This window comes from Cavia porcellus, unplaced genomic scaffold, assembly GCF_034190915.1.
Source record: "Cavia porcellus strain 051 isolate PalLab524CR breed Dunkin Hartley unplaced genomic scaffold, mCavPor4.1 scaffold_40, whole genome shotgun sequence".
Lineage (NCBI taxonomy): Eukaryota > Metazoa > Chordata > Mammalia > Rodentia > Caviidae > Cavia > Cavia porcellus.
In genome coordinates this window covers 246,662-264,727 of record NW_026947523.1, presented here as the reverse complement: position 1 = coordinate 264,727, position 18,066 = coordinate 246,662, and the positions used below count along the sequence as shown (strand labels likewise).

The 18,066-nt window shown below is 51.4% G+C and overlaps 1 protein-coding gene across 2 annotated transcripts; it reads left to right on the top strand.

Annotated features, from left to right (window-relative positions):
* Positions 1 to 413: 413 nt before the first annotated feature.
* Mapk8ip2 (mitogen-activated protein kinase 8 interacting protein 2) lies at positions 414 to 9,750 on the top strand. 2 transcript variants are annotated; one of them, XM_063243894.1, is made up of 13 exons: positions 414 to 659; positions 907 to 992; positions 1,830 to 1,935; positions 3,048 to 3,341; positions 3,460 to 3,553; positions 3,622 to 4,812; positions 5,133 to 5,208; positions 5,316 to 5,488; positions 5,572 to 5,681; positions 6,329 to 6,433; positions 6,532 to 6,602; positions 8,712 to 8,810; positions 8,948 to 9,750. In XM_063243894.1, the coding sequence occupies exons 2-13, from the start codon at positions 928 to 930 to the stop codon at positions 9,018 to 9,020; spliced, it is 2,457 nt and encodes an 818-aa protein (XP_063099964.1). In that variant the 5' UTR covers positions 414 to 659; positions 907 to 927; the 3' UTR covers positions 9,021 to 9,750. The 2 variants fall into 2 exon arrangements, with proteins under 2 accessions (XP_063099964.1, XP_063099963.1); XM_063243893.1 differs by lacking the exon at positions 414 to 659 and having other exon boundaries at positions 851 to 992.
* The last annotated feature ends 8,316 nt before the right edge of the window (positions 9,751 to 18,066 follow it).

Sequence of the window (18,066 nt, the reverse complement as noted above, 5' to 3'; positions counted from 1 at the left end):
GCCTCCCCAGTTCTTGCCCTCCCATTTGTCCCGATCATCAATCAACCATCACTCTCCCCACAGAGGTCCTCACCAGACCAGAACATGTCCATACCCTAAACAGAGCCAGTAACATAGTCTCGAAAAATTGTTTCCATGGAATGAGCATAGCCTCAGTTTTACAAGTTCTTCTGTTGTCTATCAGCACTTCCATCTTCCAGAATCTAGATGGTATCATGCACTGGAAGTTCAGTTCTAGCCTCGAACAGGTCTACGCTGAACTAAGACACGATCAGCACCCTTTGGACAGATGTCCTGTTCAGCACTTGTCATCTGTTGGGTTCAGCCTGTTTCAGGGAGGCGCCTTCGCTGGCACGATCAGCACGCCTATTGGGGACGGCTCTAGCGTGCCCCCATCAGCACCCTTGAGCAGATAGTCCCGACCGGCCCCGATCAGCACTGGGAGCGGACAGCTCCAACTCTGCACAGGGAACACTCAGCTCGGCCCGATCAGCACCGAAAGGCGGACAGCTCCCGCTACTCCAGACCGCGACTGGACGCCTGTTTCCGGGGTCCGCAGACCCCAGCCCTGCCGGTCGGCTTCCCGGGCGGTCTCGCGGCTCCTGGGCCCGCACCCCCTCAGCCAGACTCCCCCACAAGCCGCGCCGCGCCTCCTCGAGGTGCGCAGGCCCCCGTGGCCTTCCCGGGCCCCACCCCGACTCCCCGCGCCCTCCGTCTGCCCTGCTCGCCTGCCCCTCGCCCCGGACCGCCCGCGCCCCCGGCCCGCGCAGGCTCCGCCCCCTCCCCCGCTGCGGTGCCCCGGCGGGCGGGCGGCGAGGTGAGTCGCGCGGGGCGGACGGCGCGTGTCGCAGGGCGTGTCCGGGGGGCGGGGCGGCGCGGGCCGCGGGCTCACCCCTCCCCCCGCAGCCGCCAGCCTTTCCCGGGAAGATGGCGGATCGCGCCGAGATGTTCTCTCTCTCCACCTTCCACTCGCTGTCGCCGCCCGGCTGCAGGTAGGCGCTCGCATGGCCCCTCGCCTTCTGCAGCCCCAGAGCCCGGGGCCGGGTCCTCTGGCCGGCCGGCCGCCGCGCCCTGCCGCCTCTGCAGGCCCAGACCCAGGCCATTCTCTAGTCCGGAGGCCGCTGAGTGCTGCCGCCCAGCCACCCCCCTGGGTTTGCCCCTGCCGTCCAGATCTGGAGACACCCCCTCCCTCCTCCCCGCTGGAATGGAGCAGCACCCAGCCCAGGCAGCTGACCTGTCCAGGGTGGGTCCCTGCACTGACCCTCCAAAGGGGCAGCTGGCTGGCAGGATGCTGGGCACACGGCTGTACCTCCGACTGTCCTTTTGGCCTTGCTGGGCCTTCTCTCCCTGGTGGAGGTCAGGCCCAGCCCATCAGGGCCAGGCAAGGAGGGAGTTGAAAGACCCCGGAGATGTAGGGAATGGGGGTCGGAAGGAGTTGGACCTCTCCATATAGGCCAGAACAGGGGTTCACATGCAAGAGCAGGGTGCCCCTCCACACACACACACACACACACACACACACACACACACACACACTGCTGCAGCTTCAGCTCCCCCTCCCATTGCTGATGCTGGCTCCAGCTGGCTCCCCTGAGGTTGAGACTGGGACCCACAGGGGCCTAGGGCTGAAGCCGGGAGGGGTAGCTCCTCTAGGCTGGCTTGATGGGGAATGGGGAAGGGTCTCCACTGGAAAGCCGAATTGGGGTGGAAATGATGATGGAGTATAGGGGAGTTGAGGCCTAGATCTAGAAATCTCCAGGCAGTCCCCAGAACCAGCTCCTAAGGCAGGGAGTACAGGGTTGGTGGCTCTTTGACCCTGGTCTCTCCAGGCCTCCCCAGGACATAAGCCTGGAAGAATTTGATGATGAAGACTTGTCTGAGATCACTGATGACTGTGGCCTGGGCCTCAGCTATGACTCGGACCACTGTGAGAAGGTAAGGAAATGGCTCGGTGCACAGAACCTTATGCAGGCAGAAGGAGGTGGTGGCTGCATCTCTAGGTTCTGCCTAGTGTTCCCTTGGGCTTTGAAGGTGAGTCTGAACTCACTAAGTGGCACTGGAAATCCTCTGATTGCCCATCGGCCTCTTTGCACTGGGGCTTCCGAGGCCTCCATCCTCAACCTGACACACATAGTAGTAGCCTCAGCCTACTCTGTGGAGGGAAGGGTGCCTTTGTTTGGTGCTCTTTTCCTTGAATCACTTCCCACAGAAATCTAGTCCCTCCAGCTGCCATCTCAACCCTGAGCCTTCCAGGCCTGTCCCCACTTCTGCAGTCTCTGTCTGTCTCAAGTCTCTGCCCCTGAACTTTTTCCTCCCTTGTCTCCCTGGTTTTTCTCTTTCTGTCTTTCCATACTTGTTTTCAATCATTTTGAACAACTTCCCTGGACAAGTGCTGGGGCATTCAGGTGCTTGGAGTGGAACAGAACAGCTTCCCCTGGGAGCTTGGGAGCCTGGAGGGAGGGGGCATGTAACAGTGACTGCCCAGCGGTCATGGACTAGATTCCTATTGTCACACAAGGTATGACAAGGGGGAAGGGAACCCAGACTGGGGGAATCAGGGATACTTCGTGGAGGAAATGTCAGCCATGCCCTGAGGTCAGCTGAGCCAGGAAGATAGAGTTGCGAGCATAGAATTGCCAGCAGATGGATTGACTGTGCCCAAGGCCCTAGGGTTGGTGCAAGGTTAGTGAGTCAGTCTGTCTCTCCATATGTGCATTTATCCATCCCTTACTGAGCATCCACTGAGCCCTGGATGCTGCTCCCAGGGGTGAGTGCATCAGTGCACAGCATGGAATGGTGGAGAATGAAGACTGGTAAAGGAGACAGCCAAGAACCAAGTACAACAATGGTGAATTGTATATTAAAATCCTGGAGGCACACAGCTGTAATACCAACTGTTGAGGAGACTTTTAAAAACATCAAGGTGTTTGTGGAGGGCAGAATGGATGGGAATGACGTCTGCTTCCTGCTCTCCACCTCCTTGCGCCTTAGACCCTGGGTCATGGTTGCACTCTGGCACGGCCCTGCCATCTCCTTCCTTCCTGCAGGACAGCCTTTCCTTGGGACGCTCAGAGCAGCCGCACCCCATCTGCTCCTTCCAAGATGACTTCCAGGAGTTTGAGATGATTGATGACAATGAAGAAGAAGAGGAGGACGAAGAGGAAGACGAGGAAGAGGACGAGGAGGAAGAGGAAGAAGAGGAGGGAGATGGGGAGGGCAAGGAGGGAGGAGGCCCTGATTCAGAGATACTTGCAGGGGAGCCCCTTATTCCCTCTCCTTCCCTGGAGGAGCCCCACAAGCACCGACCCACCACACTCCACCTGACTACTTTGGGTACCCAGGTGGGTCCTCATTGGCAACAGGTTAGAGCTGAGCCTAAGTCCAGCACGGAGGACCTGGCACTCCGTGGGAGCAGGGACCCTGGAGCCCTCAGTGCTTCTGTTTACTTCCCTGCCCCAGGACTCCCTGAACAACAATGGAGGCTTTGCCCCTGCACCCGGAGCCTCCTGGCCCCAGACTGCACTTTGCTCACCGGGCTTGGAGCCCCGCAGAGGTAAGGGGAAACCAGGAGGGCAGGTAGAAGGCGATCCAGCCCCAAGGTGACTGTTTCCCTCCCCACAGAGCACCCTGGTCCCCTCCTGCCCGTGGAAGAGGCAGTCCCTGAGGCACAGGCCCTGCCCCTGGGTTGTGACTGTGAGGGGAACTCTGCACCTGTGCCCGGCGGGGCCTCCCCGACCTCAGATCCCGGGATCGAGGCCGACTTGAGGAGCCGCTCCAGTGGAGGCCCCAGTGGCAGGCGAAGCAGCCAGGAGCTGTCATCTCCAGGCTCAGATTCAGAGGACGCAGGCGCACGCCTGGGTCGCATGATCTCGTCCATCTCGGAGACTGAGCTGGAGCTGAGTAGCGATGGTGGCAGCAGCAGCAGCGGCCGCTCCTCGCACCTCACCAACTCCATCGAGGAGGCCTCATCGCCTGCCTCTGAACCTGAGCCTGAGCCTGAGCCTGAGCCCCCACGCCGCCCAGCCTTCCTGCCTGTGGGCCCCGATGATACCAACAGTGAGTACGAGTCCGGGTCGGAGTCTGAGCCCGACCTCAGCGAGGACGCTGACTCACCCTGGCTGCTCAGCAACCTGGTGAGCCGCATGATCTCCGAGGGCTCCTCGCCCATCCGCTGCCCCGGCCAGTGCCTGTCCCCGGCCCCACGCCTGCCTCCAGACCCGGAGTCGCCACCAGCCACACACTCACAGGACCCTGAGGCACCCACAGGGCCTGGCGTGGAGCTGGTGGACATGGAGACGTTGTGTGCGCCACCACCGCCTGCACCCGCCACCCCGCGGCCTGGGCCTGCACAGCCTGGGCCATGCCTATTCCTTAGCAACCCCACCTGCGACACCATCACGCCACTGTGGGCAGCCCCTGGCCGCCCCACGCACCCTGGCCGTGCCTGCTCGGCTGCCTGCTCGGAGGAGGAGGATGAGGAGGAAGAGGATGAGGTGGAGGACAGTGTGGGTCCCCCAGGGGGCCGGGGCCCGGGCTCCACTGTGCCCCTGGATGCTTCCTTGGTGTATGATGCAGTCAAGTATACACTGGTGGTGGACGAGCACACACAGCTGGAGCTGGTGAGCCTGCGACGGTGTGCCGGCCTGGGAGAGGACAGTGAGGACAGCAGCGGGGAGGCCAGCGAGGAGGAAGGTGGCGTCGGAATGCTGGGCAGTGAACAGGGCCCAGCAGATGCATCTCCCGACAGCCCTGACCTCACCTTCTCCAAGAAGTTTCTCAATGTGTTTGTCAACAGCACCTCCCGATCCTCCAGTAAGTGGGAGGTGGGGACAAAAAGGGTCCTGGGTCCCACATGGCCTCCAAAGTGTACAGCATACCAACAGTCTGGTATGGCCAGAGCTGGGTAGCACCCCCTGTCCAGGAGGTGGGGCTTGGCCTCCCTTAACCTCCTTTGGGCAGAGAGTGGGGCCATCTACTCTGCTTCTGCCCCTCATGGACTGTACCCCTCAATGGCTTTTGGGAGGAGAGAACTTGGCTGCAGCCCCAGACCAGGCCTTCAAGTACTTTCCTCCCCTGTCCAGCCCTCTCCACCCACAGCTGAGCCCCTGTCTCTTCTCATTTCTGACCCTCAGGCACAGAATCCTTTGGTCTTTTTTCCTGTCTGGTCAATGGGGAGGAGAGAGAGCAGACCCACCGGGCAGTCTTCAGGTACAGCTGTCCTGTGCCCTGGTAATCCCAGTGTCTGTCCCTAGACATTGCATGACACTGCCAGACAGGCCTGCCGCAGCCTCTTGATGACTCTTGCCCAATCTCAGGTTCATCCCTCGACATCCAGATGAGCTAGAGCTAGATGTGGATGATCCAGTGCTGGTGGAAGCTGAAGAGGATGACTTCTGGTTTCGTGGCTTCAACATGCGCACTGGGGAGCGTGGTGTGTTCCCAGCCTTCTATGCCCACGCAGTGCCTGGCCCTGCCAAGGATCTGCTAGGTGAGATCCCGTCCCTAAAGGACAGCTTTTCACTCCAGATACTTCCTGCATGCCTCCCTGACCTGAGCCTGTGTGACCCCCAGGGAGCAAGCGGAGCCCCTGCTGGGTAGAACGATTTGATGTGCAGTTCCTGGGCTCTGTGGAAGTACCCTGTCACCAGGGCAATGGCATCTTGTGTGCAGCCATGCAGAAGGTCAGTGTGGAGGTGGTGTGGGCATAGGCTGAAGGGTGTTTCCAAAGCCCCTGGCTTCCCCCAGGGAACAGGGCAGCTTGGGTAAGCTCACTGCCCTGATGAGAATCCTGAGCAGACAGACCTGAGACAGACCTACTGTCCCTGTCTCCTCCATCCTCTGGGCCAGTTTAGTAGCGACTTCGTCTTTCTGACAGTCCCTCTTGCCCCTCAGCCTCCTCCTACTGAAATTGAGACCAACTGTCATGGTCTCTTCCTGGGAGCCATTCGCTCAATCACTCTTCACATGGCAGATACTTAGTGATGCCTGCCCCTTTTCCAGTCCTGGGGCTGACACTGGGGGCCAACAGGAAACAGGCTGGACCAGCCCAGGAGTTTATGGGGACTAGGCATTGAGGAGGTTCAGGGACTGGGCAGGTTCCTGTCACCTGAGGTAAGAGGAACAGCCTAGTGGAGGAACAGAAGGGGACAGACTGCTAGCGTAGAGTGAAGCCCCAGTGGCCAAAGCCACTTCTCGTCTTTGAGCATCATGTCTCACAGTGTTCAATGCCAAGTCTTTAGGCTCTGAAAAGACAAGGCATAGCTCCCCAAGGGATGTCGAAGCCCTTGTAGACCCCCAAAACCTCTTTCTCCCCCAACTTATTCCTCAGATTGCCACTGCCCGGAAACTGACTGTCCACCTGCGCCCTCCTGCCTCCTGTGACCTTGAAATCTCTCTTCGAGGTGTCAAGCTGAGTCTGAGTGGAGGGCCTGAGGTAGGGGTGCGGAGTCCTGACGGAGGCTGAGATGTGGGATAAGGCACAGGGTGGCCTCTTTTGTCCAACCTAGTTGTCTCTGCCTATCTCTGTTCCAGTTCCAGCGCTGTAGCCACTTCTTCCAGATGAAGAACATTTCCTTCTGTGGCTGTCACCCTCGCAACAGCTGGTAAGGGCCTATCCTTTCCCAAGGTCCCCACAAACCTCAGGGCTTCCTGTGCTCCGGGTCCCCTCTATGTTAAGAGCTCCCCATGCAGGCGCCTGTTTGGACTTAGAGTTTCAGCATCAGACAGGGTGGGGACACAGAAGCACAGGTATACAGATGTGGAAGTGCTGGCAGCATCAGTGGATGATCTGGAGGACATCTAGATAGAAGGAGGCGAGTTCTCCTAGGACTTGGGAAGGTAGAGCTCAGAAGATGGGCCAGAGATGGGTGGAAAAGTAGATCATCCTGTTTGGGGCCAGCTGGATTAGGCTGTGGGGATGCTCTGGTGAGAACCCCAGGCCCTGTGCTCCCACAGGGGTGCTAGAGAGCAACCCCGTGTCTGCGGAGACCTTTTGACTACGTGGGGAGCTTATACTTTATTCCATTGGTGATGGAGCCACAGAGGGTCCTCGTGGGAGGGTGGCCCAGGAAGGCTGACCAGCTGGCTCTGGCTGTTGAATAGTGTGGCTTGACCAGGTACAAATGAGGAGATAGGTGGCTACAGAGCTGGCCTAGCAGGATTGAGGGTGCCAATCATCTGTGTAATGGGTAGACAGTGACCCATGCAGAAGGAGATGCAGGGAGCAGTTAGTGTGTGTGTGTGTGTGTAGTTGTGTGTGCATGCAGCTTCCTCCTGAGGTACAGACTCCTACTCAAGAGGTCCCAGTATTCTAGATAAAGGAGAGAGGAAATAGAATCAACAGCATCAAGCACAAGCTTATGGGGCAGGGAGGAGCTTGAGACAAGTCTTCAGCAGGGAAACAGGAGACAGGATGCTGCTAGGCTGGGATTGAAACAGATAGGATAGTGTTGGGGTCACTTGGAGTCTGTGAAGAGGGCTGTTTGCTGGCTGGAAGATGGTCTCTCACAGCCTTCTCTGTGTTAAGAGAGGTGGTGTGGGCCACCTCTCTTTGGTCTTCTCTACTGAGGAAGAAGATAGTTGCTGGGACCTGTTGTCCAAGTGCTTCTCAGAGGCATGAGTGCCAGGCTTAGACCAAACTCAGGTCACCCTGGAGCCACTGCCAGGAGATGAAAAAGAGCTACTTGTTTCTCTTTAGAGGAAACTGAACCCCCAGGCTCAGATCTTCAGGTTGAACTCTGCCTGGCTGTAATTCCAGGAGAGAAAAACATGGCCATGCAAAGGTTGTGTGGTCAGATGTGGGGTCAGATGGGCAAGCTAAGTGCAGCCCCTGAAGACCTTCCTGATATCTGTGGCTTCAGATGCCAGCTCAGCCCTCCTCCATAAGGAGCACTAGGGATGTGGACAGTGTTTAACTTGCTCCCTCGTGAAGTTAGTGGTAGATAAGGAATATGCTAGGCATCTGGGTTTGGATGAAGCAGGGATATATGGTGTAAAGATCTCAGACTGTCCTGTGGACTTAAAAAACTGACCTTCCCTGTGCTTAGCTCTCTGTCAGGACACAGAAGCTTATGTGAGCTGATACTGGAAAGCACTTGGGATTGTGCCTTCATAATAGTAAGCAACATCCAGGGTTACCAGTTACTATTATTTGAGACTGGTCTTGTGATTTATTTGTGGGTTGCAGACCACAGTGTCCTGGCGGTGATACTATTGTGTGCTTCATGTCTGGTGGGGCCACAAAAGCACAAAGCCCTGAAAAAGTAGCTGAGATCAGCCACAGTTTTGGGTGGGGTCTGACATCCTGCACAGCAGAACTGGCTGCCCCTTATGCTGGACACAACAGACATTAATGTCTGGGAGAAGAGGATCAGCAGATTCAGAAAGCTAAGGTGACCGGTGCTGCTGCGGTGTGAATGAGGAATGGAGAGACAGGGTGCAAATGTTTGCAGGCTTGGAGGAGAGAGGTTGGGCACAGAGATGGCCTTGGGCCCGACAGAGCCAGCTGTTAATCACAGGACAGTCCTGGTCTCCCAGGAATTAGAGCACTGGCTCCTCCTGGATGCCTGGCACTGTGCCTGAACTGGGACCCAAAGAAAGCACTTTCAGATCATGAACTCCGTTCCCCTCCCAAGCCCCTTGTCCCTGCCTGTTGTCTTCAGATCTTTTAGGGGGTCAGTGCTCTGATGCCCCTCAACCTGCCTTCCCCACAGCTACTTCGGCTTCATTACCAAACATCCTCTGCTGAGCCGCTTCGCCTGCCATGTCTTCGTGTCTCAGGAGTCCATGAGGCCGGTGGCGCAGAGCGTGGGGTGAGTGATGTCTGTGGAGATGGGGGGGGGACTGGGGGAGGATGTGGGGTCTCAAAGGGCACAGTGGTGTGCACAAGATTGCTGGGCTAGTGGGCAGGGCTGTGGATTGGGGACTGAGGCCAGCACCTCTCTTGCAGCCGTGCCTTCCTGGAGTACTACCAGGAGCACCTGGCATACGCTTGCCCCACAGAGGACATCTACCTGGAGTAGCCACCTGCATCCTCAGCTCCCCCCTCACTGCTCCAGGGCAGCTGCAGCTGCGGTGTCTTGAGGCCACCATGGCTTGGCAAGGACTGGACTGGGGACATGTGGGGCCCCACATCTGTGGGCGTCTCCAAGCTGAGAAATCTCATCTTCAATCCCCAGAGCATGGCTGTGGGGGCCACAGAGGGTGGAGCCCCTGGTGCCTCCCACTTCTCCTCAGTGCATCCTTTCTGTGTCCTCTATCCTGACCTTCAACTTTCCCTTTCCTTCCTCTGTCTTTGCCCTTTTCTGTGCCTGCAGACCTCACCCTTTGCTCTCTATCTTGGGGTCAGAACTTGGGGGGGTGTGGAGGAAGGTGAGGCTCGAGGTGACCCATTATGCAAGCTCCCCAGTAACCCCCCCTGTATCCTTTCCCTGTAATTTATAAAGGAATTTTAATTTTTATAGTGAATCTCAAGGGATCATCCCATCCTTGACCACAGGAATAGAGAGGAACCAACCCTACAGGGAGCTGGGGGAAACAGGGAGCAATTCCTGAGAGCCTTGGGGTGATTAGGAGTGGTTCTTGATGTCCATCAAAACCCCCATGCTTCTAGGAGGAAGGAGTCCCACTGGGTGCCACCCAGCATCATCTGCTTTGCCGCTAACACCCCCGCAGTACAGGAAAATCTGCCCATGTGGGCACGCTGTGTACATGGGCCCTTCGTGTGGCCTCAATAAACTCTGCTTGGTGTGAGCTTGGCTGTTTCTGTGGGGTGCCACCTATGACGGGAGAGGCAGTGGGAATGGAGACAACCCTTCAGAATCAAGGTCCTGAATTCAATTCCTGGTACCAAACAAACAAACAACACACAGAATCTCTGGAAGTCATGTTTCAGAGGAGACTAAGTGATGCCCCTTAGGTCTAGAGGTTCCACAGAGCTCCCCACTTGTACTTGATTCCTGTGAGAACGCTGAGGCCAGAGAGAAGGCAGGGGCCACAGCACCAAGTCCTTCACGTGTGATGGTTGGGTTGAAAAACAACATACAGTATTTAGGTCTTAAAACTGTTATTTATAAAGTTCTGCCCAAAAAAGATAGAAATCAATAAGTGACTTTTTTATTGTGCCTATAGATGATTATAGGTGCCCTGCCCTGACTCTCCTGGAGCACCATTGATCCCCACTTCTGCAGAGGGGTCTGTACGGCCGAGGTGCCCCGTGGGCCTGTGTCCTTTGTCTGACCAGGGTTAGCAAGACAACAGAGGAAGGTCGGGAACAAAAGAGTAATCAAGATGGAAATGCCAACAGTTTTCTATACCAAAATATTTAAAAAGTATCTAAAATCATACATCTCTATTCAAATGTCTCATTGAACCAACAAGCAGACTTTAGGATATGACAGCCCAGGTTGATCTGAATGAATGCACCAATGTTGGAGGACAGAGCAGGAGTGCTGTGCATAGTGGATTCACAGCTTCTTATTCTCCATGTTGAAGCATCCTATGTATGCAAGAAGACAAGGGAGGACACATTTCTGTGAACGCTTCTGCTGCTCAGGTGATGTACAGAACTGGATGGCCCTTGGGTTGTGCTTGGAATGAGGCCTAGTACCAAACCTCAGGCTGGGTTAGCTGCAAGTGGACACTATCACCTCTGCTCTTCTACCCTGGTCAGGCAGCACTTCTCTGTGCCTGGCTGCCCTGTGTCCTCCCTGGGGCCCAACCTGTTCTTCCAGCATGTTCATGTGGGCAACCTTTCCTGGCTGCCCTTGGGGCATTGTTAGACATGCTTAGGCCCTTCCCTTCTGTCCATACCACCATGGTCCCCCGGCAGCTTTTGAATCTCCTGGAGCTTAGCTCCTTGCATGTTCTCAGGCTGTGTCCTGCATCGATCCTGTGGGCCTGATCAGGTGTGCAGTGCCCATGCTATGTATTAACTTCTAGCAGCCAACTGCTGAGGCTATGCAGGCAAGGGGCTGGTGCTCACCTGTAAGGTGACTTAACTTTTTCTCTACCTACTCTATTCTCCCTGTCTGTGTTTGTTTTTTCCCAGTCACCTAACCTTCAGGCCTGGGGCTACCTCATCCTCCTCCCTGCACACTGTCATCCTAAAGTCTGTAACTCACTCCATTCCCTATCCCTTTCTGGATCAAACCACCTTGAGTTTCCTCCTGGATCTTTGTGCCACAAACAGCCTTCTTGAGGCTCCCTGCCTTAACCAGCACTTGCAAACACTCCTGCAACTGTGCCCGTCTTTCACACTTTGCAGCTGCTCCCTGTCAGCCTGGCCCACCCCAGCCCCACACCTCTGTCCGCTTCTGCCTGAGTTTCTCTTGCCACCCTTCCCTGAGTGTTGCTTGGTAACATCCTGCTGGGTGCTGGAGGTCCAGAGCTATCAGAGCTGTCTCCTCGCCTGTGTTGTGATCCTGGCCCAGGCAGGTTTCACAGTTCTTTTTTTTCTTTAAATTTTATTTAAGGAGAAAAAAGGAAAAAAAAAAAAAACAGAAAAGGGTACAAGTTATACAGAATTTCAGAAAAAATAAACAGTAGGAAATCATTAGTTAATAGATTACATATTGTCATCTTAGGTTTCACAGTTCTATGTGATGCTTCTAACTACACTACTCTGGCTTATGGAAATCTAACTGAAAGACAGCATTCTAAATACAAAGCTGTAAAGAGAAGCTGAAGTTGGAGATCGAGCACATGCCACATAAACAAGCTATTCCAACTCTGAAAAGACCAGGCCAGCCAGGTAAATAAGTTGCTAGGCAGTGGGGCTGAAATTGACATCGTTCTCATGAGTGTATAAATGAGCTCAGGTGGTTGAGCAGTTCCTTTTTTCCCATAAGGAGAGAGGGCTCCATCTGACCTCAGCTTTCATCTCTTTTATTAATTAATTAACTTATTTATTTTGGTACCAGGGATTGAACTCATGACTTTGTGCTTGCCAGTCAGGCACTTATGCCGATGAGTTAAATCCCTGGCTGATCTCTTTTATTTCCCCATCCTCTGGTCATCCTTCCACCCAGGAACTTTGAGAGCTGCAATGGTGCACTGCACAAAACTTTCTGTATAAAAGTGTTCATTGTATTCCTGTTTAAAATAATGAAAGTGGGCTGGAGTTGGAGCTCAGTGGTAGAGTATGTGCCTAGTAGATTTACTCTGCAGCGCCACAAAAATCAGTAAAAATAATGAAAGCTTTTATGTATTTTAAGTATTTAAATGTTGACTGATAGAGTTCAATAAATTAAATATGTTCACCTATTTGAAATATCAGGTTTGTGGCACAGGCCTATTATCCTAGCATTGTGGAAGGCTGAGGCAGAAGGAATGCAAATTAAAGGCCAGCCTGGACAACTTGGTGAGACGTTATCTCAAAATAAAATACAGGGGCTGAGGATTTAGCTCAGCGGCATAAGCGCCTGCCTTGCAAGCAGGCAGTCGTGAGTTCAATCCTCGGTACCAATAAAAAGGAAAAAGACAAAAAAAAAAAGAAGAGTAAAAAAAAAAATAAATAAAATACAAAGGGTTCGGGATGTAGCATAGGGGTAGAGCAATTGTCTAGTATGTGATCCTCAGTACAACACACAAGAAAATATAATATGCAGAATTATAATATGCTAGTGTTAGTATTGAAAATTATTGAAACATGAAAAACATTAAGAGCTGAAACCACTGGCCCTTCACTTGGCCTGTGAAAATGTCTGATGGGTGCTCACTAGTTTTTGCTGTCAAAGAGCAGGAAACCCTCAGATCATGGTGGATGTTCTGAACATGCGCCCTGCAAAGTGCCCCGAATGTGTGATGACTTAGATACCAGCTCCTTCACCTTTTCACAGCTCCTTCACTTTCTCACACTTTGGACCAAGCGCAGAGAGGCAGCTTCTGCCTTTCCAGAAGCCTCACCAGACACGGAGCGAGCAGTGGGCCAGAGCAAGGGAAGGTGGGAAGGCAGGCAGGTACCCTCCTCAAGGCGGGGAGCCCTCCAAATGCTTCACCTGCAGGTTATGAAAGCAGTACAGACAGGCCTTTTGAAACCATCTGAGACTACCATAAAGATAACAACAACAACAACAAAAAAATACCCTGGTCTTTAACAATACTCATTAAATGCAAGATTTGTATTTTTTTTTTTTTTGTCTTTTTGAGAAGGGTCTCACTATGCAGCTGAGACTGGCCTTGAGCTCACTTTGTAGCCCAGGCTGGTCTCGAATTCACAACAATCCTCCTGCCTCAGCCTTCTGAATGCTAGGATTACAAGAGTGCGCCACCACACTCAGCAAGATGTGTGTCTTGTTTTGAGGTTCAGGGACATAACAGATGGTTTTGCTAAAGAGCAGAGATTGTTAACATGGATCTTAAGTGCCCCATGGGTCACTGAAAGCAGAACAAAACTTGACTTTCATTTCTGTCTCCTTTATTACCTTAAGACTTAGGGTCGGATCTTTCCTCAGCTCTGCACACAGGCACATTAATCATTTAGGGACTGTCTGTTTAAAAGCTGCCAGTACAAGGTTGAGTAGCCCTAACTGTATATGATTTCATCCCCTTTAAGACTGAGGACATCAGTGGGCATCCTGAAGTCTAAGGTCATTGCCCTAAACCTATGCTCACCTTGAATTTCAGCAGATCCTCTTAAAACCCAAAACTTCCCCAAGCAGATACAATCATCTCATGAAGACTGAGCACCTCCTTGAGTGATAATGACTTCTCTACAGTCATTTTGCAAAATCAGAACTGAGATGGACCATTAAAGCTCACCAAACTGGGTCGTTTTTCATGCCTGTAATCCCAGCACCAGGAGCCTGAGGCATGAGAACTGCTATGAATTTGAGATCAGCATAAACTCCAATAGCAAGACCCTGTCTCAAAGAAACAAACAACCTCACCTTTGTTCATGGACCAATGTAATCTCTTCAGATTTGTGCCCCATTTAGCTCCTCAAACTGTGGTTCTGTCCCATTTTCTCTTGCTTTCTAACTGCCTAATAAATTTGCTTATGTCCTGCATTGGTGTACCCTACAATGCCAGCATGGGTAGCTTAACAAAGCCTGTCCTGAAAAGGCTGGAGATGTAGCTAAGCAGTAGAATGGTGCTGGGTTTAGTCTCCAGGACTGCACAAAGGAGGAGGAGAAGAGGGCTGGGGAGAAGAAGAAGGAGAGAGAAACAGAGAGAAGAAGGGAAATATGTTAGTTGCTTTCTCATTGCTATGACAAAATACCCAACACCCAAAGTTAAAGGGAGAAAAATTTGTTTCACAGTTTGTAGAGGTTTCAGTCTATAATCAGCTGGCTGCAAGAAAGAGTGGTATGGTAGAGAACAGTTCCTGGAGGAGGAGCAAAGGTAGCCAAGCAAGCAAGCAGGCCAGGGACGACTACAGTTCTTTCTGTCCCTTCTATTTTATATTTTATCCAGGTTACCAGGGTGGGTAGCATTCACACCCTATCCTAGTGCCCTTGAATCAATTCCAGTGTCACACACTAGATCCAGCCACGTCTGAACAAGCCCCACTATGACTGCATGAGGTTTTGAGGAGACATCTAGACACAAACAGGAGAAGAAGGCAAAAAGGAAGGGAGAGAAGGAGAAAAAAGCCAGGAGAAGGGAGGCACAGAGAGGAAAATTCCTTAACCACAAAACTTGGGAGAAGATCCTCTGCACAACAAGCAGGGAGTCAAAAGTCCTCCACGCAAGGGTGAGGTTGATTCAGAAGTAAATGGCATCCCCTGAAGAGAGGACAAGATGTTGGGGAATGTTGCCTTAGTGCTGAGCAAAGTACACCTGAGGAGGAGGTGTGGACACAGGTTTATTGGGTTTTGGTCAAGACAAGCACAAAAGGTAGCAAAGGTTTACATTTTTTTTAAAGATAGGAAAAGAAAAAGGCTCTGTAGAGTGAGCTTAAGTTAAGGAAAAGTAGGGGAAAAGATGCACTCTACAGCATAAGAATGACTACTGTGAAAAAACACAGTAGCAAAGAACTCCAGATTGACTGTCCTTTTCGTGTCACCCCTGCCTCAGGCTGACATCAGGTGTTGGCCATCCTGTGGAAAACCTGCTCTAGTTCTTATGAGAGGTTCTTCTACAGAGCTTTGGGAACTGTTCTACGAATGTGTCCTGGGATTTTGTAATAATGGGGCATGCCCACCTCCCCAGCAGCTTTGTCATGCCCTAAGTCTCCTCCTCATAGGTACGATAAGCACATGTGCAGGGGAGGTGTATGTGGAAAGGGAATCAGTACAATGCAGTGCTACTCAGCTATAAAGAAGGATCACATTGAGATATTTATAAATAAATGGGTGCAGCTTGAGACCATACTCATAAGTGAAATAAATCCAACTCACAAGTATAAATACCGAATAGTTTCCCTAGTGTAAGAAATGGTAAGAATACATAAAAGTATGTGGTAAATATGATTCCCCATTATATTGCTTTGAAGCCTTATAATGTTCTCATTCATTAATTGGTATGGTTTATTCTGGGTTGATTTTATTGTCTGTGATGGTATGAACAGTTATTTTGAAGAAAACAAGACAATAGCTAGTGCTGATATAATATCATCTTGTTTTGAAGTCCCATGAAGCTTTTGTTCTTGTCTCCATTGGTTTATCATGTTGTATCTTATTGGATTTTATTATATGTGATAGTATAAACAAAAAAATTTTTTTTACATTTTTTCCCTTTTTTTCAGTACTGGGGATCAAACTCACAACCACCTGCTTGCAAGGCAGGTGCTTATGCCGCTGAGCTAAATCCCCAGCCCCAACAAAATTTTTTATAGACAAGGAGATAATATAGAAACTATTGTTCATTTTATGTTAGTTTCTGTAATACTTTCATTCTCTTGAATGGTTTTACACTGTCATGTTGTGTTTGATGCTATAATATACAAAGTTATACTCAAATATTTCAAGGAAAAAGACACTATGGTAGCTACTGTTATGTCGGGTTATCTTGTGGTGAAACACTATGTTCTTAAATTGTTCTGTTCTGACCTGTGTTAAAAAAAAAAGTGGGGGTGGGGGAATCAGCATGAAACACAGAGCTTCTTCCAGAAGCTGAGTTCCATCTTACAGAATTGGTGTGAAACTCAGCATTCAGCCCTGGGTAGGCCACCCTTCCTGGTTCCTGCGACTCCAAAGTCAGCCTATCTGAGCCTGATGATTCCTAATAGGGTAAGCAGAAATGCCCTCCCACATAAAGAGCTTTACAGAAACGAAAATGAAACAATGCAGACTTAAAGGTACAGTGAGGCATGCCTATCAACCCAGCACTCTGGGAGGCTGAGGCAGGAAGATCACAAGTCAGAGCTCAGGATGAGCAACATATTGACTTACTGAGACCTTGTCTCAAAAAAACAAAAAACAAAGCTGGAGATGTAACTCAGTGTGAAGGCCCTGGGTCCAACCCCCCCCCCCAGTACTACAAAGAAACTTAAAAAAAAACAAAAACACAGGCCAGCCCCCAAAGCCGACTGACTGTTGAGCTGATGACAGCACGATGACTTTGCTTTTCCTTCTGTTTTCATTTGTGCATGTTTGGAGTAGCTGGGAGTCACTGCTGCTTGTTTACCCCAAAGTATGGGCAATTTAGCAACTTAGTGAGACTGTCTTCATGCTTATTTATGTATTTATTTTAAAGCCTGGGGATTTAACTCAGTGGGAAGGCCCTGGGTTCAAATCCCTAGACTGCGATAAAAAACCAAGAGGAGGTAAATGTCAACACTATACATTCCATGAAATACTCCTTTGCTCTCTTTTCTGGTCACTTAGGGGATGGATGCAAGTGGAAGGGGGAGCCAAGGAAAGGGTGAGAGACCCTGGGCAGGTGCTGACCCTGCTCTGCCAGTCACCTAGGTCCCAGAGGGCCTCCCCTTCCTTTCACACAGGACATGACATTGTCACTCTGTCTATTCCAAGTGCCCCTCCAGAAGTCTCTTGAGGAAATGAAAATGACAATTGGTCAATGAGTTACTGATGCTCATATGGAGTTTGTGTTTTTGGAACCCAGAATCAAACTCAGGACCTTATGCTTGCCAGATAGGTACTGTGCTACTGAGCTATATCCTCAGTCCGTTTTTGTTTCCTAAATCAACAGCAGAGAAGAAAAGGAGAGTGCAGTTGTGGACAGCATTTGGGGCCACAATAATAAGGTCTATGAGTGTGCGTGTGTGCGTGTGTGTGTGCATGCATGTATATATCCAAGTACATCACATCTATCTGTATCTATCAATATCTTCTACCTATCAGTCGTCTATCTACTATGAGAGTGCTTTGGGTTAAAACAGCTGTAATGATGAGAAACACACATTTTTGCATGTAAATAACTCAAAGCAAAACTGAAAAAGGAACAGGAGGCTGGGAGGATTCACCTCTTTCTGCAACCTTGGGTGGCAAAAGTGGGTTTGAGCACCCTGTCAAACTAACCTGCCTGGGTCAGTTGCCTACCTGCCCCCTTCATATAACCAGGCACACTCTTCTTTGAAACTTACCAAATTTTTATTGACGAGTAAAATACACATCATCAATATGCAAGTATGCAATCCCTAAGTATGAAGCTTGATCATTTTACTCTGATGTGTGCCCCATGTCACCACCTGTAATATAGATATCTGGGTGTCCCTCCCTACAATAGTAGTGACTTCTGTGGCACTGGACTCCTATGTACATCATCTGACCTCTTCTGCTGGACTGGAAACACTGTGGAAGGGAAGGGGCCTCCTCAAATGCCACTTTGCCCTAGTACTGCATGGATGATGAATGAGTAGCGATCAGCACTGCAGTCACACCAACCAGTGAAGGAGGCTGGAGCAGGGCCCTGCAGATTTTGACTGAGTAATCATATTCATAGTTTTGCTGGAGGATTTAGTCTTGATGTGATACCTGGATCATGCATTTGCTTCAGTTCCTCTCTGTGCTAATCAGAAACAGAAGAATTCACCAAGGCATGTGGGTCCTCTCTGGGCCAGCATTGCTGGCTGGTAGGGCCATCAAGATGCAGCAGGACTTGGGAGTGTGGTCACCACAGTGCTCAGAGGAGTAGTGACTCAGTGTATGTCTTACAGTTACACAC